The sequence below is a fragment of the Nerophis lumbriciformis genome, linkage group LG22 (genome assembly GCF_033978685.3).
Source record: "Nerophis lumbriciformis linkage group LG22, RoL_Nlum_v2.1, whole genome shotgun sequence".
NCBI classification, from domain to species: domain Eukaryota; kingdom Metazoa; phylum Chordata; class Actinopteri; order Syngnathiformes; family Syngnathidae; genus Nerophis; species Nerophis lumbriciformis.
In genome coordinates, this window is record NC_084569.2 from 23,725,593 (window position 1) to 23,749,958 (window position 24,366).

Consider the following 24,366-nt stretch of genomic DNA (forward strand, 5'->3'; position numbering starts at 1 on the left):
GATTGGTGATTTCCCGTATTTTGTTTTATTTCGTATTAAATTCCTTTTTCCTTTCAGAGAACTTACCTGAGTTCCTTATTATTGTTGCCTAAAAACCCTATTTTATAAAAAAAAAAAAAAAAGGTGTTGTTTGGAGCCATGGCGGTCAAAACAGTCCTCGGCGGCCCCGTCTTACCCCAGCACGCCTCCTAGCTGGTCCCAACATTTTTCTGGAATGCAAAAAAACACCAAAAAATCATCTCGGCCCCTGAGTGCACAGACCTGGTGCAGAGTGTCACTCGAGCGATCCCGGTGACACCCAGCGCCAAGAAGCCCACCAGGCACATCAGCACGATTCGCAAAATGGTGAACTGGCACCTGTCCGTCAACAAGAGGGTCCTGGTGATCGGCAATTCCAATATCAGCCACATCCCATCGTTCCAGCACCTGGACCTCCAGATGGACAGCTACCGCAGAGGCCATCCTCCACAAAATCAGGCCGCAACCTTTCACCCCCAAGTCTGACTGGGAACCCTCACCTGGACTGCTGCCTCCAGACTTCCAGGCGATGGTCCTGGCTGATGAGCTCCGGTCGGGCTGCGCACCTACCGTCGCGCCCAACCTGATGCGGGATGAAACCGAGGCCCTCCACAGTCTTAAGAAAACTAGACACATTATCATTAAGCCAGCTGACAAGGGAAGCAAAGTGGTAATTATGGATAGGACACAGTACATCTGGGAGGGTACCAGACAGTTGAGGGACCATTTGCTACACCCATTGATCCGGAAACCATCCTTAGGGTAGAAAAAAATCTTCCAAAATTTATTACAAAAAAGATTTATCAATGCCAAACAAAAAGCCTACCTCTTGGGCAAACCGGATCCTCGCCCCTGCAGGTTCTACATGCTCCACAAGATCCACAAGGAGCCACACAAGTGGAGCCGACCCCACGGGATACCCCCGGGCAGGCCCATTGTGTCCGACTGAAGCAGCAAGACCTACAGAACGGCAGAGTTTATTGATTATTATTTAACACCACTCTCCGTTAGACACAATAGTTACCTTAATGATACTTATGATTTTACAGATAAGATTAAAAACATTTTTTTCCCCCAGGAGTCTATTTTATTTACTATTGACATTGATAGCTTATATACCAACATTGACATTGATGAGGGCATCCAAGCTGTGAAGAACATCTTCCGTAGGCAATGGGATGTCAGCAGGCCGAAGAAGGAGCTCTGCAACCCCTGGAAATCAATCTCAGGAGAAACGATTTTGAATTCGATGGCCGTTTCCACCTCCAGATTAAAGGCACGGCCATGGGGAAGAAGTTTGCAACGGCCTACGTGAACATCTTCATGGCAGAATGGGAGACCTCTGCCCTGGGCGCCTGCCCAAAATTGCCTCTCCATTATTTCCTGACATCTGGGGTGTTTAGACTTACTCGAGGAGGAGTTTAGTGTGTTCCTGAACACATTGAACACTCACAACCCCAGCATCACCATCAAGTCGACCACCAGCCCCACGTCAGTCTGGATACTTCCTGGACACCACCACCTTCAAGGGTCCTGAGTTTGCCACCACACACCCCCTTGAGGCGGGGGGGTCCCCACATCTGCAGTCACCTCCAAGGTTTCTCGTTCCCATTGGGTTGAGTTGAGCCCAGGATGTGGTTGTGGCTTGTGCAGCCCTTTCATACATTTGATTGATAATATTTTATTTTATTACGGCCCGAGCAGCAAAGCAAGGGCCCTATTGAAATTGCTGTTTTTCGTCTATACATTGGAACGCCTTTTTGAGGCCCAGTTGTCCCCAACCACCGGTACCGGTCCGTGACGTATTTGCTAGCAGGCCGCAGAGAAACATGAAATAGTTTATAAAAGGACTGCATTTTCTCCGACTTAACTTTGGCCTGTCCCACTAGACCAGGGGTCAGCAACCTTTACCACTCAAAGAGCCATTTTGACCCGTTTCACAAATTAAAGAAAACAATGGGAGCCACAAAATTCTTTTGAATTAAAATTAAATAACACTGCATATAAAGGTTTTTTTTGCTTTGTGCTATGTATAAACCAAGCATTATGGGTTACATTTATGAAATCAATGAACGACTGCAGAGAAAATGAACTACATTTTTTGCATGCAACAAAACGTTTTTAACTGAGAAAAAAATGTCGGGTTGAAGGTTAAATAAAATACTTACCGGTAATGTCTATTGAAGTCCTCCTTGTAGTAATGAAAAAACAAAACGCCCAACTTAAATTATCCACTGGCAGAGAACCAAAAATGCAGTCCTCTCTATCTGTGCCGTCATCCTTTTACTGGCGCCGTGCAGTCAGCTGCCAACCTGAATGATAAAATGTCTATTTCACTCAACAATTAAAAAATGTGAATATATGCAAAATTATAGGAAATTCAAATATTTATCATACTTGGTCAATGTGATTTCTGCTCCTGAACCGCAGCGCACAGCGTCTCCACATCAGGGCTGTATGCCCCATGCATCCATCCATCCATTTTCTACCGTTTGTCCCTTTTTGGGGTCACGGGGGGTCGCTGGAGCCTATCTCAGTTGCATTCGGGCGGAAGGCGGTGTGCACCCTGGACAAGTCACCACCTCATCACAGGGCCAACACAGATAGACAGACAACATTCACACTCGCATTCACACACTAGGGACAATTTAGTGTTGCCGATCAACACTAAATTGCATGTTTTTGGAGGTGGGAGGAAGCCGGAGTACCCGGTGGGAACCCACGCAGTCACGGGGAGAACATGCAAACTCCACACAGAAAGATCCCGAGCCCGGGATTGAACTCAGGACTACTCAGGACCTTCGTATTGTGAGGCAGATGCATTAACCCCTCTTCCACCGTGCTGCCCCAGGGCTGTATGACGTCACCTTTATCTTCACACAGGATTGTAAACTGTCATCTGTGAGGCGTGTGCGATGTTGGTGGGCGGGGTTGGAGAGGGGCGGGGTTTGGTGGTAGCGGGGTGGGGGGGGTGCATATTGTAGCCCGGAAGAGTTTGAGCTGCAAGGGATTCTGGGTATTTGTTCTGTTGTGTTTATGTTGTGTTACGGTGCGGATGTTCTCCCGAAATGTGTTTGTCATTCTTGTTTGGTGTGGGTTCACAGTGTGGCGCATATTTGTAACAGTGTTAAAGTTGTTTGTATCGCCACCCTCAGTGTAACCTGTATGGCTGTTGATCAAGTATGCCTTGCAGTCACTTACGTACGTATGCAGAAGCCGCATACAACATGTGACTGGGCCGGCACGCAGTTAGTATGGTGAAAAAGCGGACGCGACGACAGGTCGTAGAGGACGCTAAAGGCAGTGCCATAACGACACGCCCTCATTATTGTTGTCTGGGTGAAAATCGGAGAATGGTTGTTCCGTGAGATTTTCGGGAGGGGCACTGAAATTCGGGAGTCTCCCGTAAAAATCGGGAGGGTTGGCCAGTACAAAACCCGTTTCCATATGAGTTGGGAAATTGTGTTAGATGTAAGTATAAACGGAATACAATGATTTGCAAATCATTTTCAACCCATATTCAGTTGAATATGCTACAAAGACAACATATTTGATGTTCAAACTGATAAACATTTTTTTTTTTGCAAATAATCATTAACTTTAGAATTTGATGCCAGCAACACGGGACAAAGAAGTTGGGAAAGGTGGCAATAAATACTGATAAAGTTGAGAAATGCTCATCAAACACTTATTTGGAACATCCCACAGGTGAACAGGCACATTGGGAACAAGTGGGTGCCATGATTGGGTATAAAAGTAGATTCCATGAAATGCTCTGTCTTTCACAAACAAGGATGGGGCGAGTATCACCACTTTGTCAACAAATGCGTGAGCAAATTGTTGAACAGTTTAAGAAAAACCTTTCTCAACCAGCTATTGCAAGGAATTTAGGGATTTCACCATCTACGGTCCATAATGTCATCAAATGGTTCAGAGAATCTGGAGAAATCACTGCACGTAAGTAGCTAAGCCCGTGACCTTCGATCCCTCAGGCTGTACTGTATCAACAAGCGACATCAGTGTGTAAAGGATATCACTACATGGGCTTAGGAACACTTCAGAAACCCACTGTCAGTAACTAGAGTTGGTCGCTACATCTGTAAGTGCAAGTTAGAACTCTCCAATGCAAGGCGAAAACAGTTTATCAACAACACCCAGAAACGCCGTCGGCTTCGCTGGGCCTGAGCTCATCTAAGATGGACTGATACAAAGTGGAAAAGTGTTCTGTGGTCTGACGAGTCCACATTTCAAATTGTTTTTGGAAACTGTGGACGTCGTGTCCTCCGGACCAAAGAGGAAAAGAACCATCCGGATTGTTATAGGTGCAAAGTTGAAAAGCTAGCATCTGTGATGGTATGGGGGTGTATTAGTGCCCAAGACATGGGTAACTTACACATCTGTGAAGGCGCTATTAATGCTGAAAGGTACATACAGGTTTTGGAGCAACATATGTTGCCATCCAAGCAACGTTACCATGGATGCCCCTGCTTATTTCAGCAAAACAATGCCAAGCCACGTGTTACATCAATGTGGCTTCATAGTAAAAGAGTGCCTGTAGTCCAGACCTGTCTCCCATTTAAAATGTGTGGCGCTTTATGAAGCCTAAAATACCACAACGGAGACCCCCGGACTGTTGAACTTGACTGTACATCAAGCAAGAATGGGAAAGAATTCCACCTGAGAAGCTTAAAAAATGTGTCTCCTCAGTTCCTAAACGTTTACTGAGTGTTGTTAAAAGGAAAGGCCATGTAACACAGTGGTGAACATGCCCTTTCCCAACTACTTCGGCACGAGTTGCAGCCATGAAATTCTAAGTTAATTATTATTTGCAAAAAATAAAATAAAGTTTATGAGTTTGAACATCAAATATCTTGTCTTTGTAGTGCATTCAATTGAATATGGGTTGAAAAGGATTTGCAAATCATTGTATTCCATTTATATTTACATCTAACACAATTTCCCAACTCATATGGAAACGGGGTTTGTATGCAGCTGAGCCGCATCAGAGTGATCAAAGTTGGGTTGCCGACCCCTGCACTGGACACACCAATAGATGTACAATAAATACATAGGAAGTTGTTCTAACTTTGTGACATGATACAATGCACATTAATGAACATCCATCCATCCATCCATTTCCTACCGCTTGTCCCTTACGGGGTCACGGCGGGTGCTGCAGCCTATGCCAGCTCTCACATGGGCGAAAGGCGGCGTACACCCTGGACAAGATTTTTCATGCACTTATTTTTGCTCTGTTTATCTGGCTCAAGTGGAAAAAATAATGCCTACATTAAACCGTTTCCGTGGTGCAAAGAATGTTGGGGACCACTGCTAAACAGCATGCTCAAATATTTAGTACCTCTTTAAAAGGTAGAGGTTGCATTTAATGTACATAAGATGTGTGATTGTAAATCATGTCAATGAGTAATAACGTCTCCTTCAAGAAAAAAGTAACTTTTAAATTAAAAAAAAAAAGCCATCCATCCATCCATTTCTTCCGTTATCCGAGGTCGGGTCGCGAAGCAGCAGCCTAAGCAGAGAAGCCCAGACTTCCCTCTCCCCAGCCACTTCGTCCAGATCCTCCCACCCAAAAATGGGTTACTCATTGAAAAACAACCCAAAAATGGATCATAATTTTGATTACCCAGAAAATTGTCATGACGGGGACTATGGCGGGGTTTGTTTTCCCGAGTTGCAAGGAAATTGGAGCGGACATGGCGTGAAGGTGGATACATGATTTAATAATGACTATAAAAAGATACAAACGAAAAGCGCACACAAGGCGGAGAACAAACTTGGCTAAGAAACAAAAACTAGCACAAAGGCAAAAGTATGGACATGAAACATAAGCACTTACTGTGGCATGGACTATGATATCAAAGAGTAGCAGAGGTAACAGAGTTTGCAAGGGTAATGTCGCCAGGACGACCAACAGAAAAAGACAGGCTTAAATAACAGTGACATGATTAGTGACAGGTGCGTGAATCAAAATGTGCAACAGGTGAAACTAATGGGTAACCATGGTGACCAAACAAGGGAGCGTAAACATGAACTAAGAGTCTTAAACAACCAAACAGGACATAACTTAAACAAAACATAATCACAGACATGACAAAAATGAGTAACAATAATACCCTTACAATCCAAAAAATTAGTTGCTCTTCATAAAAATAACTCCAAACTTTAACAAAAAATTTTACTTAATTTTAAAAAGTTCACCTGTTTTATTAAGGTCTACATTTCAGTCTGGTGTGTTGTGCACCAGAAAGCTGCCACGTGTGAGCAGACAGGTCACTCTTGACGTTTGATTCTACTGAGGGTGCGTGACAGACGTGAAGGGTAGTCACTCATCACCCCCGTGGCTCCCACCTCCAACGCCGCCCTTATGTCTTCGTCCTTATTGCACACAAACAAATGCACCTGCAATCACACGTCAATTACACGTTAAGCACTGGATGGAATATTGTATTCATTGTTGGAAAACACTCGTGTATTTCATGCACATGACTCAGGAGCTCACAAACTTTTTCCACTGAAAAATCTAAACATGCGGGGGCCGTTTTGATATTTGTCATTTCAAAACCAATAGACTATATACGTCTTTTTTTAACCATTAGGGCCCCCCTCAAGTTTGATCCCGGGGACCTGGTCAGTCATAAAAATGGTCAAAATAAGTCGATACAACGCGATCGTTGGGGTCCTTAAAATACAGATCGCATTATTCCCTAGAAAGCCTTATTTTTTTAGCCTTTTCTTTGTGAAAGAATGCAATGAAATGATCCCCAAAGACAACATGTCACAATACATGCATTGTGACTGTGGTGAAAACAATATCTAAGTTTGTTCAATAAGTTGAGTTGTGACATATGCATGACTAGGGATGATGTTTGATAAGAAATGATCGAGTCCGAGCCTATTATCGAATCCTCTTATTGAACCGATTCCTTATCGATTCTCTTATCGAGTCCAGATAGGTGGTTGTATATGGAAAAAAACACAATATTTGGTTTAACAAAAGCTCGCTTTTATTATATAAGAAAAAAATTAAATCTAATAAATAAATAAATATTGACTGTTACCCCCCCTAAAAAAATAAAATAAAATAAATAAATATTGACTGTTGTTACCCAAAGTATATTAAGTGGGATTTTTCAGAAAAACTAATACATACAGTAACACAAAAACAACCTGTCTCTGTGATCACTATAGGTGTATAAATAATTATATAGTGTTAAATAAAATCAGTCCCTTGGGCACAAAACTGAAAATAATACAGCTCTCCAAAAAGTGCACTTCTGCTGCTATTTACATAACTGTTTGTTATGATGCTTTGACATTTTTGCACTTTATTTCTTTATTGAAAGAAAATTCTCTGAAGAGAAAAGTTGTTTGCAAATGTGGTTACAATGCTAAAAAATGAAAAGCTAAAGCTAAAAAAAGAAATACACTTTATTGAGTTAACATTATTTCTTTATAGGGGGAAAGATGTGATGTTATGAGCTTGGGAATATAACAACTACTCTACCCAGCATGCAACGGGAGTGACGGGCATGCGCGGTAGACCCGAAAAGTGTTGTTGCATGTCGCCACCCGGCAGCTAAGAATGAGGTTATGAGCACGCTGTGAAAGTAAACGCCAAGAACTCAGCCAACACGCCTCGTCTGCATTATTTATAATTCGACAGACAACACATATACAGTGTGATTTTGTTTTGTTTACAAGGAATGAAAAACAAAAGTTAAAAAAGGGAGATGTCATATGTTATATATATGTATGTGCTGCGGTTGCTTTAAGAACGTTGCGACAGATGGCTAAAGGAGGTGTGTTGCTAGCTTGGTTGCTATGTTTCCGGTTGGTCGTAAAAGGGTTCGTCATGTGTTTGTACCCTGCTCAAATCTCTCAGAAAAGTTATTCATTGGATTATACCTTTTGTTTTGAACTTTATAACACCTCGGAGCGCTTTTTCCGGTCCATTGTTTTTCCTGCTTTCGCTATCTGCGCCTAATGACTGAGCTACGTGACGTCATTTCTTGTGATGTCCCACGGGGCATTTCTGGTCGGGACGGGATTCGTTCCCAAGGATTCGAATAAAGAACCAACTCTTTTTCTTTACTATAGTGGTCTCGATAACGGGTACCGGTTCTCAAAAAGGGATTCGGGTCCGAGTACTCGGTTCTTTTCTTATCAAACAACCGGGAAAATCGGTTTCGAGTATCATCCCTATGCATGACAGTTGACACTGATGAGGTAAAGAAGCGTGTTGTTGAGCGTCGCCAAATCAAGCAAGTTCCCTAAATACAATACCTTTACCGTGTTCTTGTTTTGGGTCTGGAACCCCTTGAGGCCAACTTGCAGACCCGTGAGAGCCTCTATACACGACTTTGTAGTTTTAGATTCATTTTTTTCAATGCTTAAATCTCTAGATCAACTTCTAATTTATCTTTTGATGTAGTTATTATTATTTTCTTATGTTTTTTTGCCCTTTTTGTTCAAGAAAACCCTGTTTGCTATGGCAAATACACAAAATATATCATATTTTCCCCCATTATTTTCAAAGTGGAATATTTGATGTGAAGCAACTGGAGCCTTAAATAGGTCAATAATTAATAACAATGATTTTGATTATTTTATTTTTTTCTAACAAAGGTAGTTTTTAAAAATCCTACTAAAATTCCCAGGGATCCAAAAGAGCCCTACTCATAAAAGTGTTCAGAATAAGTCTTATAATTTTTTTTTTTAATTTTCTTATGTGTGGAATATTTGATGTGAAGAGATTGGAGCCTTCAACAGGTCAACAATTCATAACATTGATTTTGATTCATTATTGTTTTTTGACAAATGACAGTTTATATGAAAACCCCCCCAAAAATTCTCAGAGATCCAAAAGGGCCCTAAACATGAATTATTATTATTATTTTTTTACTTTCAACGCTTAAATCTCTAGAATCTATTTCGGATCTATACGCCGATTATAAGTGTTTTTTTGTTGTTGTTTCATGCCGTTTTTATCATAGCAATATATATATTTAGTAACTTTACATGCAGTCGGCTTTTCGGCTCCCAGCCAGATTTGTTTAGCCCATGTGACCCCCAAGTCAAAAAGTTTGGACACCCCTGATAGAAACGATAGATCACTATAACACCAAGTTGTGTGTTCGGGGACCCCCCGCCAAAATGTGAGGAAACAAACGGAATAATAATAAATATGATTATAAAAGGTAGCAGTTCCAGTACGGCTATCACTTGGATTCTACAAGAAATAATACGGATGGCATCATACCTGAATCCCACGAGCTGCAAGATGTTCAAAGAGACTTTTCCTCATCGTGACTCTAGAATTAAATATATTTCAAGTTCATTATTTTGACACAAAAAACACATTCATAAAGTAAAGACACACATCAGGTAGCTGAACTCGTTTCAGTGGCGTCCCAAAAATCTGTCCAATCATGTCCTTGTCAGGGACTGCTGTCAGTCTTGAACCCCAAGATACAGAGATGGCAGGCGTATCGCAGGAAAACATGAATTTAATGTCAAAAAACAAATAGTGCAATTGGTAACACTGTACTTAGTTATGTGTTTATCTACACTGTACTTATTTATGTGATTATCTACATGTGGAGAGGGGCGTGGTTCACGCGTTCCCTGCGGGCGGGGTGTGTGCAGGGGCCGGCCATGAAGCGGCAGACAGTAGCGTCGGAGACCATGAGGGGGTGGTGTGGGCTGGAGAACACGAGAGCGACACCACGAGAGAGACGCTGAAAAGCGGAAAGAGACTTTGGGAGAAATAAAATAAAATAAATGTAAACGCTGCATCGGAGGGTTGTGCCAGTTCCTGTGGTCCCAGACGAACCCGAACCGAGACATTGCTACTGTGGCGCCCAACAGGAAAGCGGACCAGGAAGAGGATGTCGGCACCAACCCCTTTGGAGGCGCTGGGCCAAGTTCTGGCCGAGTTGTCAGCGGCGAGCAGACAGCAGACCCAAGTGCTGCGAGTGCTGATGAACAGAGCAGAGGCAGCGGGAGGGATGTCCTCCATGAAGCGCATGGTGGAGGGGGAGGACCCCCAAGCATTCCTGGATGTCTTCGAGGCCACGGCGACGTCGTGCAAGTGGCCGGAGGAGGAATGGGGCGCGAAGCTGCTGCCGCTCCTGGTGGGGGAGGCGCAGCGGGCGGCGCTGAGTCTCCCGGCGACCGCCCGCATGCAGTACGCCAATCTACGCCACACCATCTTGGACCGGGTCGGCAGCAGCCCCGAAGACCACCGCCGAAAGTTCCGGGCCATGAAGTTGGGGTCAGAGGACCGGTCCTTCGTGTTGGCATACCGGATGAGGGACGCGGCAACCCAGTGGCTCCAGCCCAATGGGCTGGACCCAAAGATGTTGGAGTCCATCATCCTAGAACATATTATTGATGTCCTCCCGGCCAGGACCTCAGCATGGGTGCGGTACCACACGGACCGCCAGGTGCTCCTCCGCCAGTTACACAACTGGCGGAGGAGCACCTGGCGGTCCAGCGGGAGGCAACCCCAAAAACAGCCGAAAGGCCCACCCCAGCACCCCGCCGACGACTCTCCCCGCTATGGGGGGGATGGAGGAAACGTCCCGGGAGCAGCGACCACGCACGGCCGACCCACCCGGAGCCAACGAGCAGGTCCCCCACGCGGGCATCCAACAAAAAATCGCACCCACATATACACAGCAAGGGGGGGGACACGGGGATATAATATCTCCTCTGTTGGTGCATTTCAGGGTACCGGCGCTGCGGAGAGGGGGCTTCCCTCGCAGATGGCGCCTCAAACACCAGGGCCGGTGTGCTGGAGGTGCGGACGGCCCGGGCACGTGCCGGGAGTGCTCCATGATGGAAGTGGGGCAGGTGATGCAGGTTGTCGGGCCTCCAGCACCCGCCCCCGATCTGGGGGAGACGTACTGCGTCCCGGTAAGGGTACAAGGGAGTACATACCGGGCGATGGTGGATTCGGGTTGTAAACAGTCCATGATCCACCAAAATCTGATTTGACCCGGGGTATTGAGGCATGCAACACGGGTGAAAATTAGTTGTATTCATGGGAATGTGCACGAGTACCCTATTGTGCCAGTGGAAATTTTTTATATAAAGATCAAAAGCATAAAGTCAAGATTGCCGTAAGCGCGCAACTTACGCACCCCGTAATTCTAGGGACGAATTGGCCGAGATTTAACCAGTTGGTGACGCAATGTGTGGGGGTGCATTCACGGACAGTAGGCGAGGGGAGTATCCGCGCAGTTCTCAGCGGCAACGCGGCTGCATCCGGTACTGCCGAGCGGAAACCGGGGGGGGGGGCTTCGCGGGAGGCCCCCCGGTGGCAACCTACTGAGGATTTTCCCCTCGAACAGTCCCATGATGAAACCTTGCGCGAGGCCTGGGACCAGGTGGATTATATTGACGGTCAGCTGGTGCGCCCGGGGAAAGCGCGGGTATTCCCCCATTTTTCAATTATTCGGGATAGATTGTACCGAGTGGGCCGTGACACTCAAACCGGGGAGGAACACACCCAGTTGTTGGTGCCAAAACGCCGCCGGGAAATGGTTTTCCAGGCGGCGCATTTTAATCCCATGTCTGGTCATTTAGGGTATGATAAAACACTTAATCGGGTCATGGTCCGATTCTATTGGCCAGGCCTCCGGGCAGACGTGCGCCGTTGGTGCGCTGCCTGCCCAGACTGCCAGCTGGTGAACCCAGCGGCCACCCCTAAGGCACCCTTGCGCCCATTACCGCTCATGGAGGTCCCGTTCGAGAGAATTGGGATGGACCTCATCGGACCATTTCACCCGAGCACATGGGGATACCGCTTTGTGTTAGTCCTGGTGGATTACGCAACGCGCTATCCCGAAGCAGTGCCCTTGCGCTCTATCTCTGCCAAGAGTGTTGCGCAAGCGCTGTTTCAGGTCATCTCCCGAGTTGGAATCCCGAAAGAGATTCTGACTGACCAAGGCACGTCCTTTATGTCGCGCACGATAAAGGAACTTTACGGGTTATTGGGAATTAAAGCGATCCGCACCAGCGTATATCATCCGCAAACAGATGGGCTGGTGGAGAGATTAAATAAAACGCTGAAAACCATGATCCGTAAGTTTATGCACGAGGACAAACAGAATTGTTTGGTTGGACCCCCTAATGTTTGCGATGCACGAGGTACCCCAGGCCTCAGTTGGTTTTGCACCGTTTGAGTTATTGTACGGCCGAAGGCCTCGCGGAGTGCTGGACGTTATTAAGGAAAGCTGGGAGGAGGGTCCGAGCTCCAGCAAAAATGAAATTCAGTACGTCATGGACATGCGAGCAAAACTCCACAAGGTGGGGCACTTGTCACGTGAGAATTTGCTCCGTGCCCAAGAGCGTCAGCGGTGCACGTATAACAGGGGGACCCAACTACGCAAATTCGCACCGGGAGAAAAAGTGCTTGTATTGCTTCCAACCTCAAACTCCAAATTACTTGCAAAGTGGCAGGGACCCTTTGAGGTCGCACGGCAAGTGGGTGATGTCGATTATGAGGTTCGGCGCTCGGACCGACGCGGAGACACTCAGATTTACCATCTGAACCTGCTGAAGGCGTGGAAGGAGGCGGAGCCTGTTTCCATGGTGACAGTAGTGAGGGAGGAGGAGGAGTTGGGGCCGTAGATCCCGTGCTCTGGCCCGCCCCCTCGGCTTGCCTGTCCGATGACCAGCTCACATTGGCGCAGAGAGTGGAGGTTGCTGAGTTACAGCAGCGCTACTCTGATGTGTTCTCCTCGCGGCCCGGTCGCACGGATCTCATCCGACATCATATTGAGACCAGCTCGGGGGTTACGGTGCGGTCTCGACCATATCGGCTTCCCGAACACAAGCGCAAAGTGGTTCGGGAGGAATTAAAAACCATGCTTGAGTTGGGTGTAATAGAAGAATCCCACAGCGCGTGGTGCAGTCCCGTTGTTCTGGTTGGGAAGAGGGACGGGACTGTGCGGTTCTGTGTGGATTACCGCAGGGTGAATGAAATATCACGTTTTGACGCGTACCCAATGCCTCGGGTCGACGAGCTCCTAGATCAGCTGGGCACTGCTCGTTTTTTCACGACACTGGATTTGACCAAAGGCTACTGGCAGATTCCCTTGTCACCAGAGTCCCGAGAAAAAACGGCTTTCTCCACTCCGGAAGGTTTGTACCAATTCGTAACACTTCCGTTTGGCTTGTTCGGTGCGCCCGCCACGATCCAGCGCCTCATGGACCGCGTGCTGCGCCCCCACGCTGCATACGTGGCTGCCTACCTGGATGGTGTCATCATCCAGAGTGGCAGCTGGGAACAGCACATGCGGCGGGTGGGGGCGGTGCTCAAGTCCCTGAGGCGGGCGGGGCTCACCGCCAACCCGGCGAAGTGCGCAGTTGGCCGGAGGGAGGTACAGTATCTGGGGTACCACTTGGGAGGGGGACAGGTGCGGCCGCAGGTAGACAAAACAGCGGCAATCGCGGCCTGTCCACCCCCCAAGACAAAAAAAGAGGTGAGGCAGTTTTTGGGACTGACGGGCTATTACCGCCGGTTCATTCCCCGGTTCGCGGACTTGACCGGCCCACTGACTGACCTCACCCGGAAGGGTGCCCCAGAACTGGTCCAGTGGATGGAGCAGTGCCAGCAGGGGTTTGAGAAGGTAAAAACAGCACTTTGCGAGGAGCCGGTGCTGCACATGCCTAACTTTGACATCCCTTTCTGTCTGCAGGCGGACGCGTCGGGCCGGAGGCTGGGGGCGGTGCTGCCCCAGCGGGTGGGGGATGTCGACCGCCCCGTGCTGTACATCAGCCGTAAACTCTCTGACCGGGAGGCAAGGTACAGCACGGTGGAGAGGGAGTGCCTTGCCATCCGGTGGGCGGTCGGGGCCCTCCGCTACTACCTGTTGGGGCGTGCCTTCAGTCTCTGCTCGGACCACAAACCGCTCCAGTGGCCCCACCGCATGAAGGACGCCAACGCGCGGATCACCGGTGGTATCTGGCATTACAGCCCTACAACTTCCGGGTGGTCCACAGGCCGGGTGCGCAGATGGCCGTGGCCGACTTCCTCTCTCCCCCCGCTATGGGGGGGTGTGGGGGGGAGTGGACGCGGCCGGACGGCTGCCCGGCCTGAGTCTAGCGGTGGAGGCATGTGGAGAGGGGCGTGGTTCACGCGTTCCCTGCGGGCGGGGTGTGTGCAGGGGCCGGCCATAAAGCGGCAGACAGCAGCCTCGGAGACCATGAGGGGGTGGTGTGGGCTGGAGAACACGAGAGCGACACCACGAGAGAGACGCTGAAAAGCGGAAAGAGACTTTGGAAGAAAGAAAATAAAATAATTGTAAACGCTGCATCGGAGTTCCTGTGGTCCCAGACGAACCCGAACCTAGACATTGCTACACTACACTGTACTTATTTATGTGTATAGATACACTGTACTTATTTATGTATTTATCTACACTGTACTTATTTATGTGTTTAGATACAGACCAGTGTACTCAATTGTGGGAAGTTAGCTCATTTTAAGATAACCAGAATCTAAAAAAAATACAATAAATAAAATATGATTACTAAACATTTTGACCTCGAGGCCCCACTTTTCCACTACAGAGGGGCTGGAGTCCCACTCAAATATTTACACTGAAGAGTCATCTTACTATTGATTTTAATTGTATTCAATAATGATATCTAACCGACTTACAGTTTACAACCTTGTCACATGAGATGAAACGTGTTAATCACAAATCTTATTATTTATTCAACATATACAAATTGGGCTTAGGTCAGGCTGATTAGAAAAATAAGTACTAACCAAATATATACTCCATAAGAAGGTACTCACAAATAATGGACGAAAAATCAATTTACATACAATTCCGTTGTGGTAAAATAAATAAAATAAATTATTGTTTCTTAACTAAATTGTCAATTTTAGTCATAATTTTTACGCTTACAGGTGGTGTAAAAGTGTATTACAACTGAATTTTCGGACTTAGTTTCCTCACATAAAGGTTAGGTCAATAGCGTTGTTGTTTTATACCATGCACAAAAATCTCACGCTTCCACTACTTGGCAGTTTGACATTAGTTTTGACTCAAGTTGAAGTTGCAAATTAAGATTCCTTGCTCGAAAAAGAATGAGCATTAGAAATGTGCCGCCCCAAAAAAAGAAGCCAAATTGACACATTGTCTCACTTTTCTATCAACGTCACGATCAGTCTGTTCCTCAGGATCTTCTTTTGGGGAATAAAGGACCTGCTCACACAAAAAGAGACACTTGGGATTACAATGCAGGACATGAATCTTCCAACAAACACACAATAGATCAGGAGTGTCCAAAGTGTATTTAGTAAAATTCTGAAGAAACAGGCTGCATGAAATCGGGACATGGAAAAACTAAGAAAAATGGCACCTGTTGATGTTTGTGCAACTGTCATTATGCTGCGTTGTCAGGTGTTTTGTTGTCTTGCACTTCTTGCTTTTATATGTATTGATGCATTTTGTCCTAGTGGTGCTGCCGTAGCCCATGATGGAATTTATGGCTCTTGTAAGGGAGCCGGTTCTTGAAGGGCCCTTTTTTTCAAAGAACCATTCATAAGACTTGTTCGTTCTTATAGCTTTTTTTATTTAAGGAAATCATTTACAATTACACAAATGTTAATTTTTCTGAAATATTATTTTACTATAATTTTCATTTTTGTTGTGTTTTCATTGTAAACATTCGAGAAGGCGGTGTCATATTTCCATGCATTGACAGTGACATCACTAGTTTGAATTTTCACACAAAAATTGTTTTTAACAAATACTAATTAAGAATAAAATGCATCAATGGATACAAAATGTATAAATAAAACTATAATGAAAATTATAGGAAATCCTAAAAAGGTGAGTACAGAATTCATATATACCTGTGTATATACAGTATGTATACATAAACATATATATATATCGTGTATATATATATATATATATACATAAACATGTATATACCGTGTATATATGTATACATAAACATATATATACCATGTATATATGTATACATATACATATATATATATATATGGTATATATATATGTATACATAAACATATATATACCGAGTATATATGTATAAATATACATATATATATATATATATATATATATATATATATATATATATATATATATATATATATATATATATATATATATATATATATACATATACACCGTGTATATATGTATCCATATACACGGTGAAACTGCGTTTCAGTCTTATGCTGCTAAAATCTAGAATAGTCTTCCTGCAGATGTGAGATGGGTCTCAACGTTGGCAATGTTAAAATCCAAGCTGAAAACACGTTTATGTAATTGTGCATATAACAACTGAAAGTATTTTTTTCACACTATTTGATTTATTTTAAATAATTAAGATTGCTTTAAAGATGATTGTATTTACTGATTTTATTTTGAATTATGAATTATATTTTTATGTTTACCTTCTTTTAATTTACTGTATAGCACTTTGAATTGTGCTCCCTAAATAAAATTGCCTTGCCTTACACAGTATATATATGTACATATATACAGTATATGTATACATGTATACAGTATACATCTATATATAAACATGTATGTTATTGTATTTTTATTGTATATATTTTTTATTTTGTATGTATACACACATATATATACAAAAAAACACACAAACATATATATACATATATATATATATATATATATATATATATATATATACATATAAGTTTTTTTTAATATTTATTCTTTTTTTAATTTTATTTTTACTTAATTTGTTTCATTATGACTCATTTTCTAGTAGTGTGGGCAATTGCCTAAGCCAGGGGTGCTCACACTTTTTCTGCAGGTGAGCTACTTTTCAATTGATCAAGTCGTGGGGATCTACCTCATTCATATATATAATTTATATTTACTTATTTATGAAATATATGTTTTTGTTAATAAGTTAAAGGTGTTTAATGATAATGCAATCATGTTTAACACATAATTAATATTTTTAATAAATTAAAGGTGTTTAATGATAATACAAGAATGTTTAATACATATAGTTAATATTGTTAATAAATTAAAGGTGTTTAATGATAATACAAGTATGTTTAATACATATAGTTAATATTGTTAACTAGTTAAAGGTGTTTAAAGATAATGCAAGCATGTTTAATACATATAGTTAATATTGTTAACAAGTTAAAGGTGTTTAATGATAATACAAGCATGTTTAATACATATAGTTAATATTATTAATAAGTTAGAGGTGTTTAAAGATAATACAAGCATGTTTAACACATATAGTTAATGTTGTTAACAAGTTAAAGGTGTTTAATGATAATACAAGCATGTTTAACACATAAAGTTAATATTGTTAATAAGTTAAAGGTGTTTAAAGATAATGCAAGCATCCATCCATCCATTTTCTACCGCTTATTCCCTTTGGGGTCGCGGGGGGCGCTGGAGCCTATCTCAGCTACAATCGGGCGGAAGGCGGGGTACACCCTGGACAAGTCGCCACCTCATCGCAGGGCCAACACAGATAGACAGACAACATTCACACTCACATCCACACACTAGGGCCAATTTAGTGTTGCCAATCAACTTATCCCCAGGTGCATTTCTTTGGAAGTGGGAGGAAGCCGGAGTACCCGGAGGGAACCCACGCAGTCACGGGGAGGACATGCAAACTCCACACAGAAAGATCCCGAGCCCGGGATTGAACCCAAGACTACTCAGGACCTTCGTATTGTGAGGCAGATGCACTAACCCCTCTGCCACCGTGAAGCCTTAATGCAAGCATGTTTAACACATATAGTTAATATTGTTAACAAGTTAAGGTGTTTAAAGACAATACAGGCATGTTTAACACATATAGATTCCTTTCTATCATGAAGACAAGAATATCAGTTGGTGCATTACCTGATTCTGATGACTTGCATTGATTGGAATCAGACAGTGGTGCTAAAAACGTCCGCATTTTCGAATGGAGGAGAAAAAAGTCCTCCTTTCTGTCCAATACCACATGAAAGTGGTTGGTTTTTGGCATCTTATTTGTCCAGCTTCCGTACTCCTTTGTATACACTTTACAAGAAATACATTGTCGGCAAACTCCGTAGCTTGCTAGCTTGTGCACGCCAGCTTTCTGAGACTCTTGTTTTGTTAGCGCAACTGTGCAGTCGGTCTTTGGAGTTTTGACGACAGAGTCTGTTAAAATAAAGTGTTTCTCGCCTTCCAGTCGGTAATTTTAATGAGCTGGCAGCAGCCAGCGTCATCTCAGAAGACCCTCGGGTGCCGTGAATGTCAATCAAGTGACGAAAGTGACGTCATAGTGAAGATTTATGATCGCTCATTTTTAGGACTCTTTTTTTTTAATGCCTGGCTGGTGATCGACTGACACACCCTCCGAGATCGACCTTAATGAGCACCCCTGGCCTAAGCTATATCTCATGTGCATGAAAAAACGAGCTGTTCTAAAGAAGCAGTTTGTTCTTATATATATATATATATATATATATATATATATATATATATATATATATATATATATATATATATATATATGTTGCAGAAAATGTGCCATCAGTACAACTGGACAGTGCTGTTTCAGTTCCATCACCAGGACCATCAGTGAGTCAGACACAAACTACTCTCATCATTGAACCAGATTCAAGAGCTACTGAGTTGCCATCATCAGAACCCAAATCACCCACAACAAAAACCCCACCAGTGATCCGCAGGTACCCAGAAAGGTTTCGAGTACCACCAAAAAAACTGAATCTCTGAAGACAGTATACAAATATGTGTTAAAGATGTACAAAAACTGTTTGTATAATAAGCATGTTATTGTTTACAAATGAGGGTTAAGTACTAAAAAAAAAAAAAAGAATGTGGCTTAAGTACAGTTTTTTAATTGAGCTGCTGCATTTTTTGGTTGGGTTGTTTATTTCTTTTGAGTAACTTCTACATTTCTAAAAGGGGAGGAATGTAATAGAGTGATCTATGTTTGTCTGTTGCCATCCCCTGGTGAATGTTGGCTATAGCGTACTGGGGTTACTTTTTGGTTGGCCAACGATTTACGTGGTGTTGCGCACCTGATGTCAAGTGCGTGAGTCTGTTCTGAAGTCTACAGTAAAGAGACGTACTTCATCCCCTCGCCAGTTTATTGCCTCCAACTCAATATATTACAACAACATTGCTCAATGTGGACCCTCCAGGTCCGCATGGAGCTGGAGGGGGCGTGGCCTCCAGGTCCGCCTGAATTTCGGGAGATTTTCGGGAGAAAATTTGTCCCGGGAGGTTTTCGGGAGAGGCGCTGAATTTCGGGAGTCTCCCTGAAAATCCGGGAGGGTTGGCAAGTATGCATCTTAAAGAATTGAATCCATCTAATGCTTTAAGAAGGCAAATGGATGGCACAAAAAGCCAAGAGGCTTGTTTCTATTGTGGTCTATTAAATATTCATCACATTTGATACATTCAATTATAAAAGATATATAACCTGTAACAAGTATATAAAAAATTACGTTAAAAAAATTGATAAATGATGTACATATACACAGTATACATGTCAGGTGATTTGAAAAACAATATATACAAAAAATGTGTGTGGGGGGGGGTTATATACACAATGTACATGACACTATGTATATGACTTTGCACATGTTGACTCCAAGAGTGTGCAAAACAGAATGAGAAAATATATATACACTATAACCACATATAAACCTGTTTGATGGGGATCAATTTTGGTTCCGATCAGGTAGAGGTTGAGCTGAGCAATGATTTTATGGCAGTTTTAAAATTTAGTAGGGAAGTTCGAATTTAGGTGGCGATGAGGTGGCGACTTGTCCAGGGTGTACCCGCCATCCGCCCGATTGTAGCTGAGATAGGCTCCAGCGCCCCCCGCGACCCCGAAGGGAATAAGCGGTAGAAAATGGATGGATGGATGGAAGTTCGAATTTATTGATGTAAACAGTTGTTACTGTTGGTAGTGCGTTCCACTTGAATTTGGGGGGGACGAGGTCTGAGGAACTCCCTCTCGTGTAGTACCTGTGAGCATCACTTACTCTGGTGAAATAGTTCGACAGGTACTTGGGGACAGTTTCTCTGAGTATTTTGAATACCAGGCACATTGCAATTTGGTGTACTCTTTCCTCAACTCTAAGCCATCCTAATTTGGTAAAGTGGGCAGCACGGTGGAAGAGGGGTTAGTGCGTCTGCCTCACAATACGAAGGTGCTGAGTAGTCTGGGGTTCAATCCCAGGCTCGGGATCTTTCTGTGTGGAGTTTGCATGTTCTCCCCGTGACTGCGTGGGTTCCCTCCGGGTACTCCGGCTTCCTCCCACCTCCAAAGACATGCACCTGGGGATAAGTTGATTGGCAACACTAAATTGGCCGTAGTGTGTGAATGTGAGTGTGAATGTTGTCTGTCTATCTGTGTTGGCCCTGCGATGAGGTGGCGACTTGTCCAGGGTGAACCCCGCCTTCCGCCCGATTGTAGCTGAGATAGGCTCCAGCGCCCCCCGCGACCCCAAAGGGAATAAGCGGTAGAAAATGGATGGATGGATGGATGGGCTTGAGTTAGGTGAGTCCTGTATGGAGGTTGAGCAGGAGTCTCATCAGCTTGTTTTGGGAAATTTGCAGTTTCGTTTTTAGTGGCTTGGGGATACTGGTGAACCATGAGGTGCAGGCGTAGTCAAAATGACACTGTATGAGGGCACCGGCAAGGGTCTTAAGTGTTGATAAACGCAGAAATCCTGCCCAAAAATTGAATTTTATTATTGATCTTGGTGATTGCTTTTAATGCCATTTTTTCACCCGAGAGAGTGTTGTCCAATACACAACCTAGGTAAATTACCTTGTCTTTGCTGGTGATTATGGTATCACCTGCTTTAACCGTAAAGCCCGCGGATTTACCTAGGTTGTGCTTGGACCCAAATAGGATGGACTCTGTTTTACTCAAGTGTAGTGACAGTTTGTTATCGGAAAGCCAGAGACAGAGATGACTTAATTTGGTGCTGAGTGTACTTTCAACCTTCAATTTGTCCCTGTCCGACCAGGATCGCAGAATCGTCCGCGAACAGGAACAAATTGCTGTTATATGCTGATTTCATATCGTTAATGTAAATCAAGAATAACAATGGTCCCAGAAAGGACACCACAGCTCACCTTGAGAGGAGAAGACAGTGATCTGTTCACCTCGACCACCTGTTCTCTATCCTCAAGGTATGATTTCATCCAGTTTGTGGCAATGCTGTCAAAACCGATTGCCCTCAACTTGTTTAACAGTATTGGGTGGTTAACTGTGTCGAATGCCTTTTGAAGGTCCAGCATAACCATTCCACAGTACTTGCCCATGTCTATCTGTCGCCTGATGTAGTCAGTTAGGTACAGTAGGCATGTACCGGTGGAATGTGATTTTCTGAATCCTGATTGAAATTTGAATAGGAGCTCGCGATTTGATAGACAATGATCTATTTGCTCATATATTAACCTCTCAATAACCTTTGAGATGGAGCAAAGGATGGAAACAGGGCGGTAGTTGCCGGGGTCCAATTTGTTTCCTTTTTTTATACAGAGGTGATATTCTCGCCAACTTGAATTCTGATCGATAGACAAGTTGGTGATATGAGCAACCATTGGGGCAATCGGGACAGCTGCGTCTCTAAGAAATCTGGTGGGAATATTATCATGTCCTGTGGCTTTGTTTGGCTGCAGCGAGCTGAGTTTCTTTAACACATTATCAGTTTTACCTTTGACAAACTTGAAGGCATCCTTGCGTACCCCTTTGTTTTTGTAAAAGTTTTGGACGTCAACGTAAGCGATGGTTGAGTAAAATCTGTTAAAGCAATTTGCAACATTCAGTTTGTCTGTGATGAGTGAGCCATTTATTTTCAAATTGAGGTTGGTGGTTATTGTTTTGAGACTGCTGTGGCCCAATTGTTTCAGCGTCTTCCAGAGTTTTTGCGGGTTATTTTTATTTTCCCTATTTTTTTGTTGAAGTAACTGGATTTGGCTTTCCTGATCATATTAGTTACTTCGTTTCTTAGCTTTTTGTATTCTTAAGGAGCGGTTCAGTCCTGTTTTTAGTGAACTTAGCGTGTTTGTCATTTCTAAGTTTCATGGCTTCTATTATGTCTGCATTGATCCAGGGTTCTGTTCTGGATTTTACCCTGGAAGCTTTCATGGGTGCTAGCTGGTCAGATACATGCAGGAAGTTGGATTTGAAGCATGCCCATGCTTTTTCAACCGATGAGCAATTTAGTACATTTGACCAGTCCAGTCCCTCCAGGGCTGCTGTTAGAGCTTTGCTGGTGTACTTTTTCATCGATCTGAATCTTATTGTGTTGTGACAATCTGATACAGATTTCTGAATTTTACGTGTGCAGAAAATGATGAAGTGATCACTTATTCTGCACTCGATTACACCACTTCTGGAGATCTTGGTCCGGTCTGATGTCAAAACCAAATCAATGACGGTTTGAGCAGCAGGGCACACCCATGTGAATCAAGTGATCAGCTGTTTCAGGCTATGTAGCTTACAGTAATTACTGAAGGATTTGTAGATAGGAGTCTCTTTTTTCATGATGTTGGTGTTCAAATCACCAACCAGTATCACTTCAGAATTGCCTAAATCAGCTGATCCCTCGTTTAGCTGTTCATAGAATGAGTTTTGAGTTGGGGGTCTGTACAGGGAGCCAATTAACAGTGGTTTGGTTTTAGGGAAAATGATATAGAGCCACACTGCCTCTATATCACTTTGCTCCAAATCATTCCATACATTAAAACAGATATCAGATCTTACATACATACAAACCCCTCCCCCACATCGATTTCCGTCCCTTCTGACTACCGTGTAATTGACAATTTCTATCTCAGAGTCCTCAATAGAACTATCAAGTCTGGTCTCGGAAAGCAGTATATAACAGGTAGCACCACACCCGCTCTTTTTGTAGCTATGGACTCAAGGAGTTGGAGTCCATACTTACAAAAAGAGTGGGTGTGGTGTTACCTGTGGTAAACTAACGTAGAAAAATCTAAGTAAGCCATCTGAAGAAAGTAGTACAAGTAAGGTTGGACTAACTTTCTTCAGATGGCTTACTTAGATTTTTCTATGTTAGTTCTACGCAACCTGTACAGACTGAAGATCTTTTGAAACTGTGGGTGGATGCTATATACAGGTAAAAGCCAGTAAATTAGAATATTTTGAAAAACTTGATTTATTTCAGTAATTGCATTCAAAAGGTGTAACTTGTACATTATATTTATTCATTGCACACAGACTGATGCATTCAAATGTTTATGTCATTTAATTTTGATGATTTGAAGTGGCAACAAATGAAAATCCAAAATTCCGTGTGTCACAAAATTAGAATATTACTTAAGGCTAATACAAAAAAGGGATTTTTAAAAATGTTGGCCAACTGAAAAGTATGAAAATGAAAAATATGAGCATGTACAATACTCAATACTTGGTTGGAGCTCCTTTTGCCTCAATTACTGCGTTAATGCGGCGTGGCATAGAGTCGATGAGTTTCTGGCACTGCTCAGGTGTTATGAGAGCCCAGGTTGCTCTGATAGTGGCCTTCAACTCTTCCGCGTTTTTGGGTCTGGCATTCTGCATCTTCCTTTTCACAATACCCCACAGATTTTCTATGGGGCTAAGGTCAGGGGAGTTGGCGGGCCAATTTAGAACAGAAATACCATGGTCCGTAAACCAGGCACGGGTAGATTTTGCGCTGTGTGCAGGCGCCAAGTCCTGTTGGAACTTGAAATCTCCATCTCCATAGAGCAGGTCAGCAGCAGGAAGCATGAAGTGCTCTAAAACTTGCTGGTAGACGGCTGCGTTGACCCTGGATCTCAGGAAACAGAGTGGACCGACACCAGCAGATGACATGGCACCCCAAACCATCACTGATGGTGGAAACTTTACACTAGACTTCAGGCAACGTGGATCCTGTGCCTCTCCTGTCTTCCTCCAGACTCTGGGACCTCGATTTCCAAAGGAAATGCAAAATTTGCTTTCGTCAGAAAACATGACTTTGGACCACTCAGCAGCAGTCCAGCTGGTGTCGGTCCACTCTGTTTCCTGAGATCCAGGGTCAATGCAGCCGTCTACCAGCAAGTTTTAGAGCACTTCATGCTTCCTGCTGCTGACCTGCTCTATGGAGATGGAGATTTCAAGTTCCAACAGGACTTGGCGCCTGCACACAGCGCAAAATCTACCCGTGCCTGGTTTACGGACCATGGTATTTCTGTTCTAAATTGGCCCGCCAACTCCCCTGACCTTAGCCCCATAGAAAATCTGTGGGGTATTGTGAAAAGGAAGATGCAGAATGCCAGACCCAAA

At 43.7% G+C, this 24,366-nt stretch overlaps 2 protein-coding genes across 2 annotated transcripts in view; one reads left to right on the plus strand and one right to left on the minus strand.

The window, feature by feature from the left end:
- Nucleotides 1-6,227: 6,227 nt before the first annotated feature.
- The window catches only part of gdpd3a (glycerophosphodiester phosphodiesterase domain containing 3a), a 30,617-nt gene continuing 12,478 nt past the window's right edge, over nucleotides 6,228-24,366 (minus strand). Inside the window, exons 8-10 of the mRNA XM_061973554.2 lie at nucleotides 15,204-15,263; nucleotides 9,299-9,350; nucleotides 6,228-6,438 (exon numbers count right to left, since the gene is read on the minus strand). Coding sequence (XP_061829538.1) covers nucleotides 6,310-6,438; nucleotides 9,299-9,350; nucleotides 15,204-15,263 — 241 coding nt within the window. The 3' untranslated portion in view covers nucleotides 6,228-6,309. The remainder of the gene's footprint in view (nucleotides 6,439-9,298; nucleotides 9,351-15,203; nucleotides 15,264-24,366) is intronic.
- Nucleotides 10,554-14,856, plus strand: LOC133615171 (uncharacterized). Its single transcript, XM_061973553.2, has 2 exons — nucleotides 10,554-10,956; nucleotides 13,746-14,856. The coding sequence occupies exons 1-2, from the start codon at nucleotides 10,600-10,602 to the stop codon at nucleotides 14,307-14,309; spliced, it is 921 nt and encodes a 306-aa protein (XP_061829537.1). The 5' UTR covers nucleotides 10,554-10,599; the 3' UTR covers nucleotides 14,310-14,856.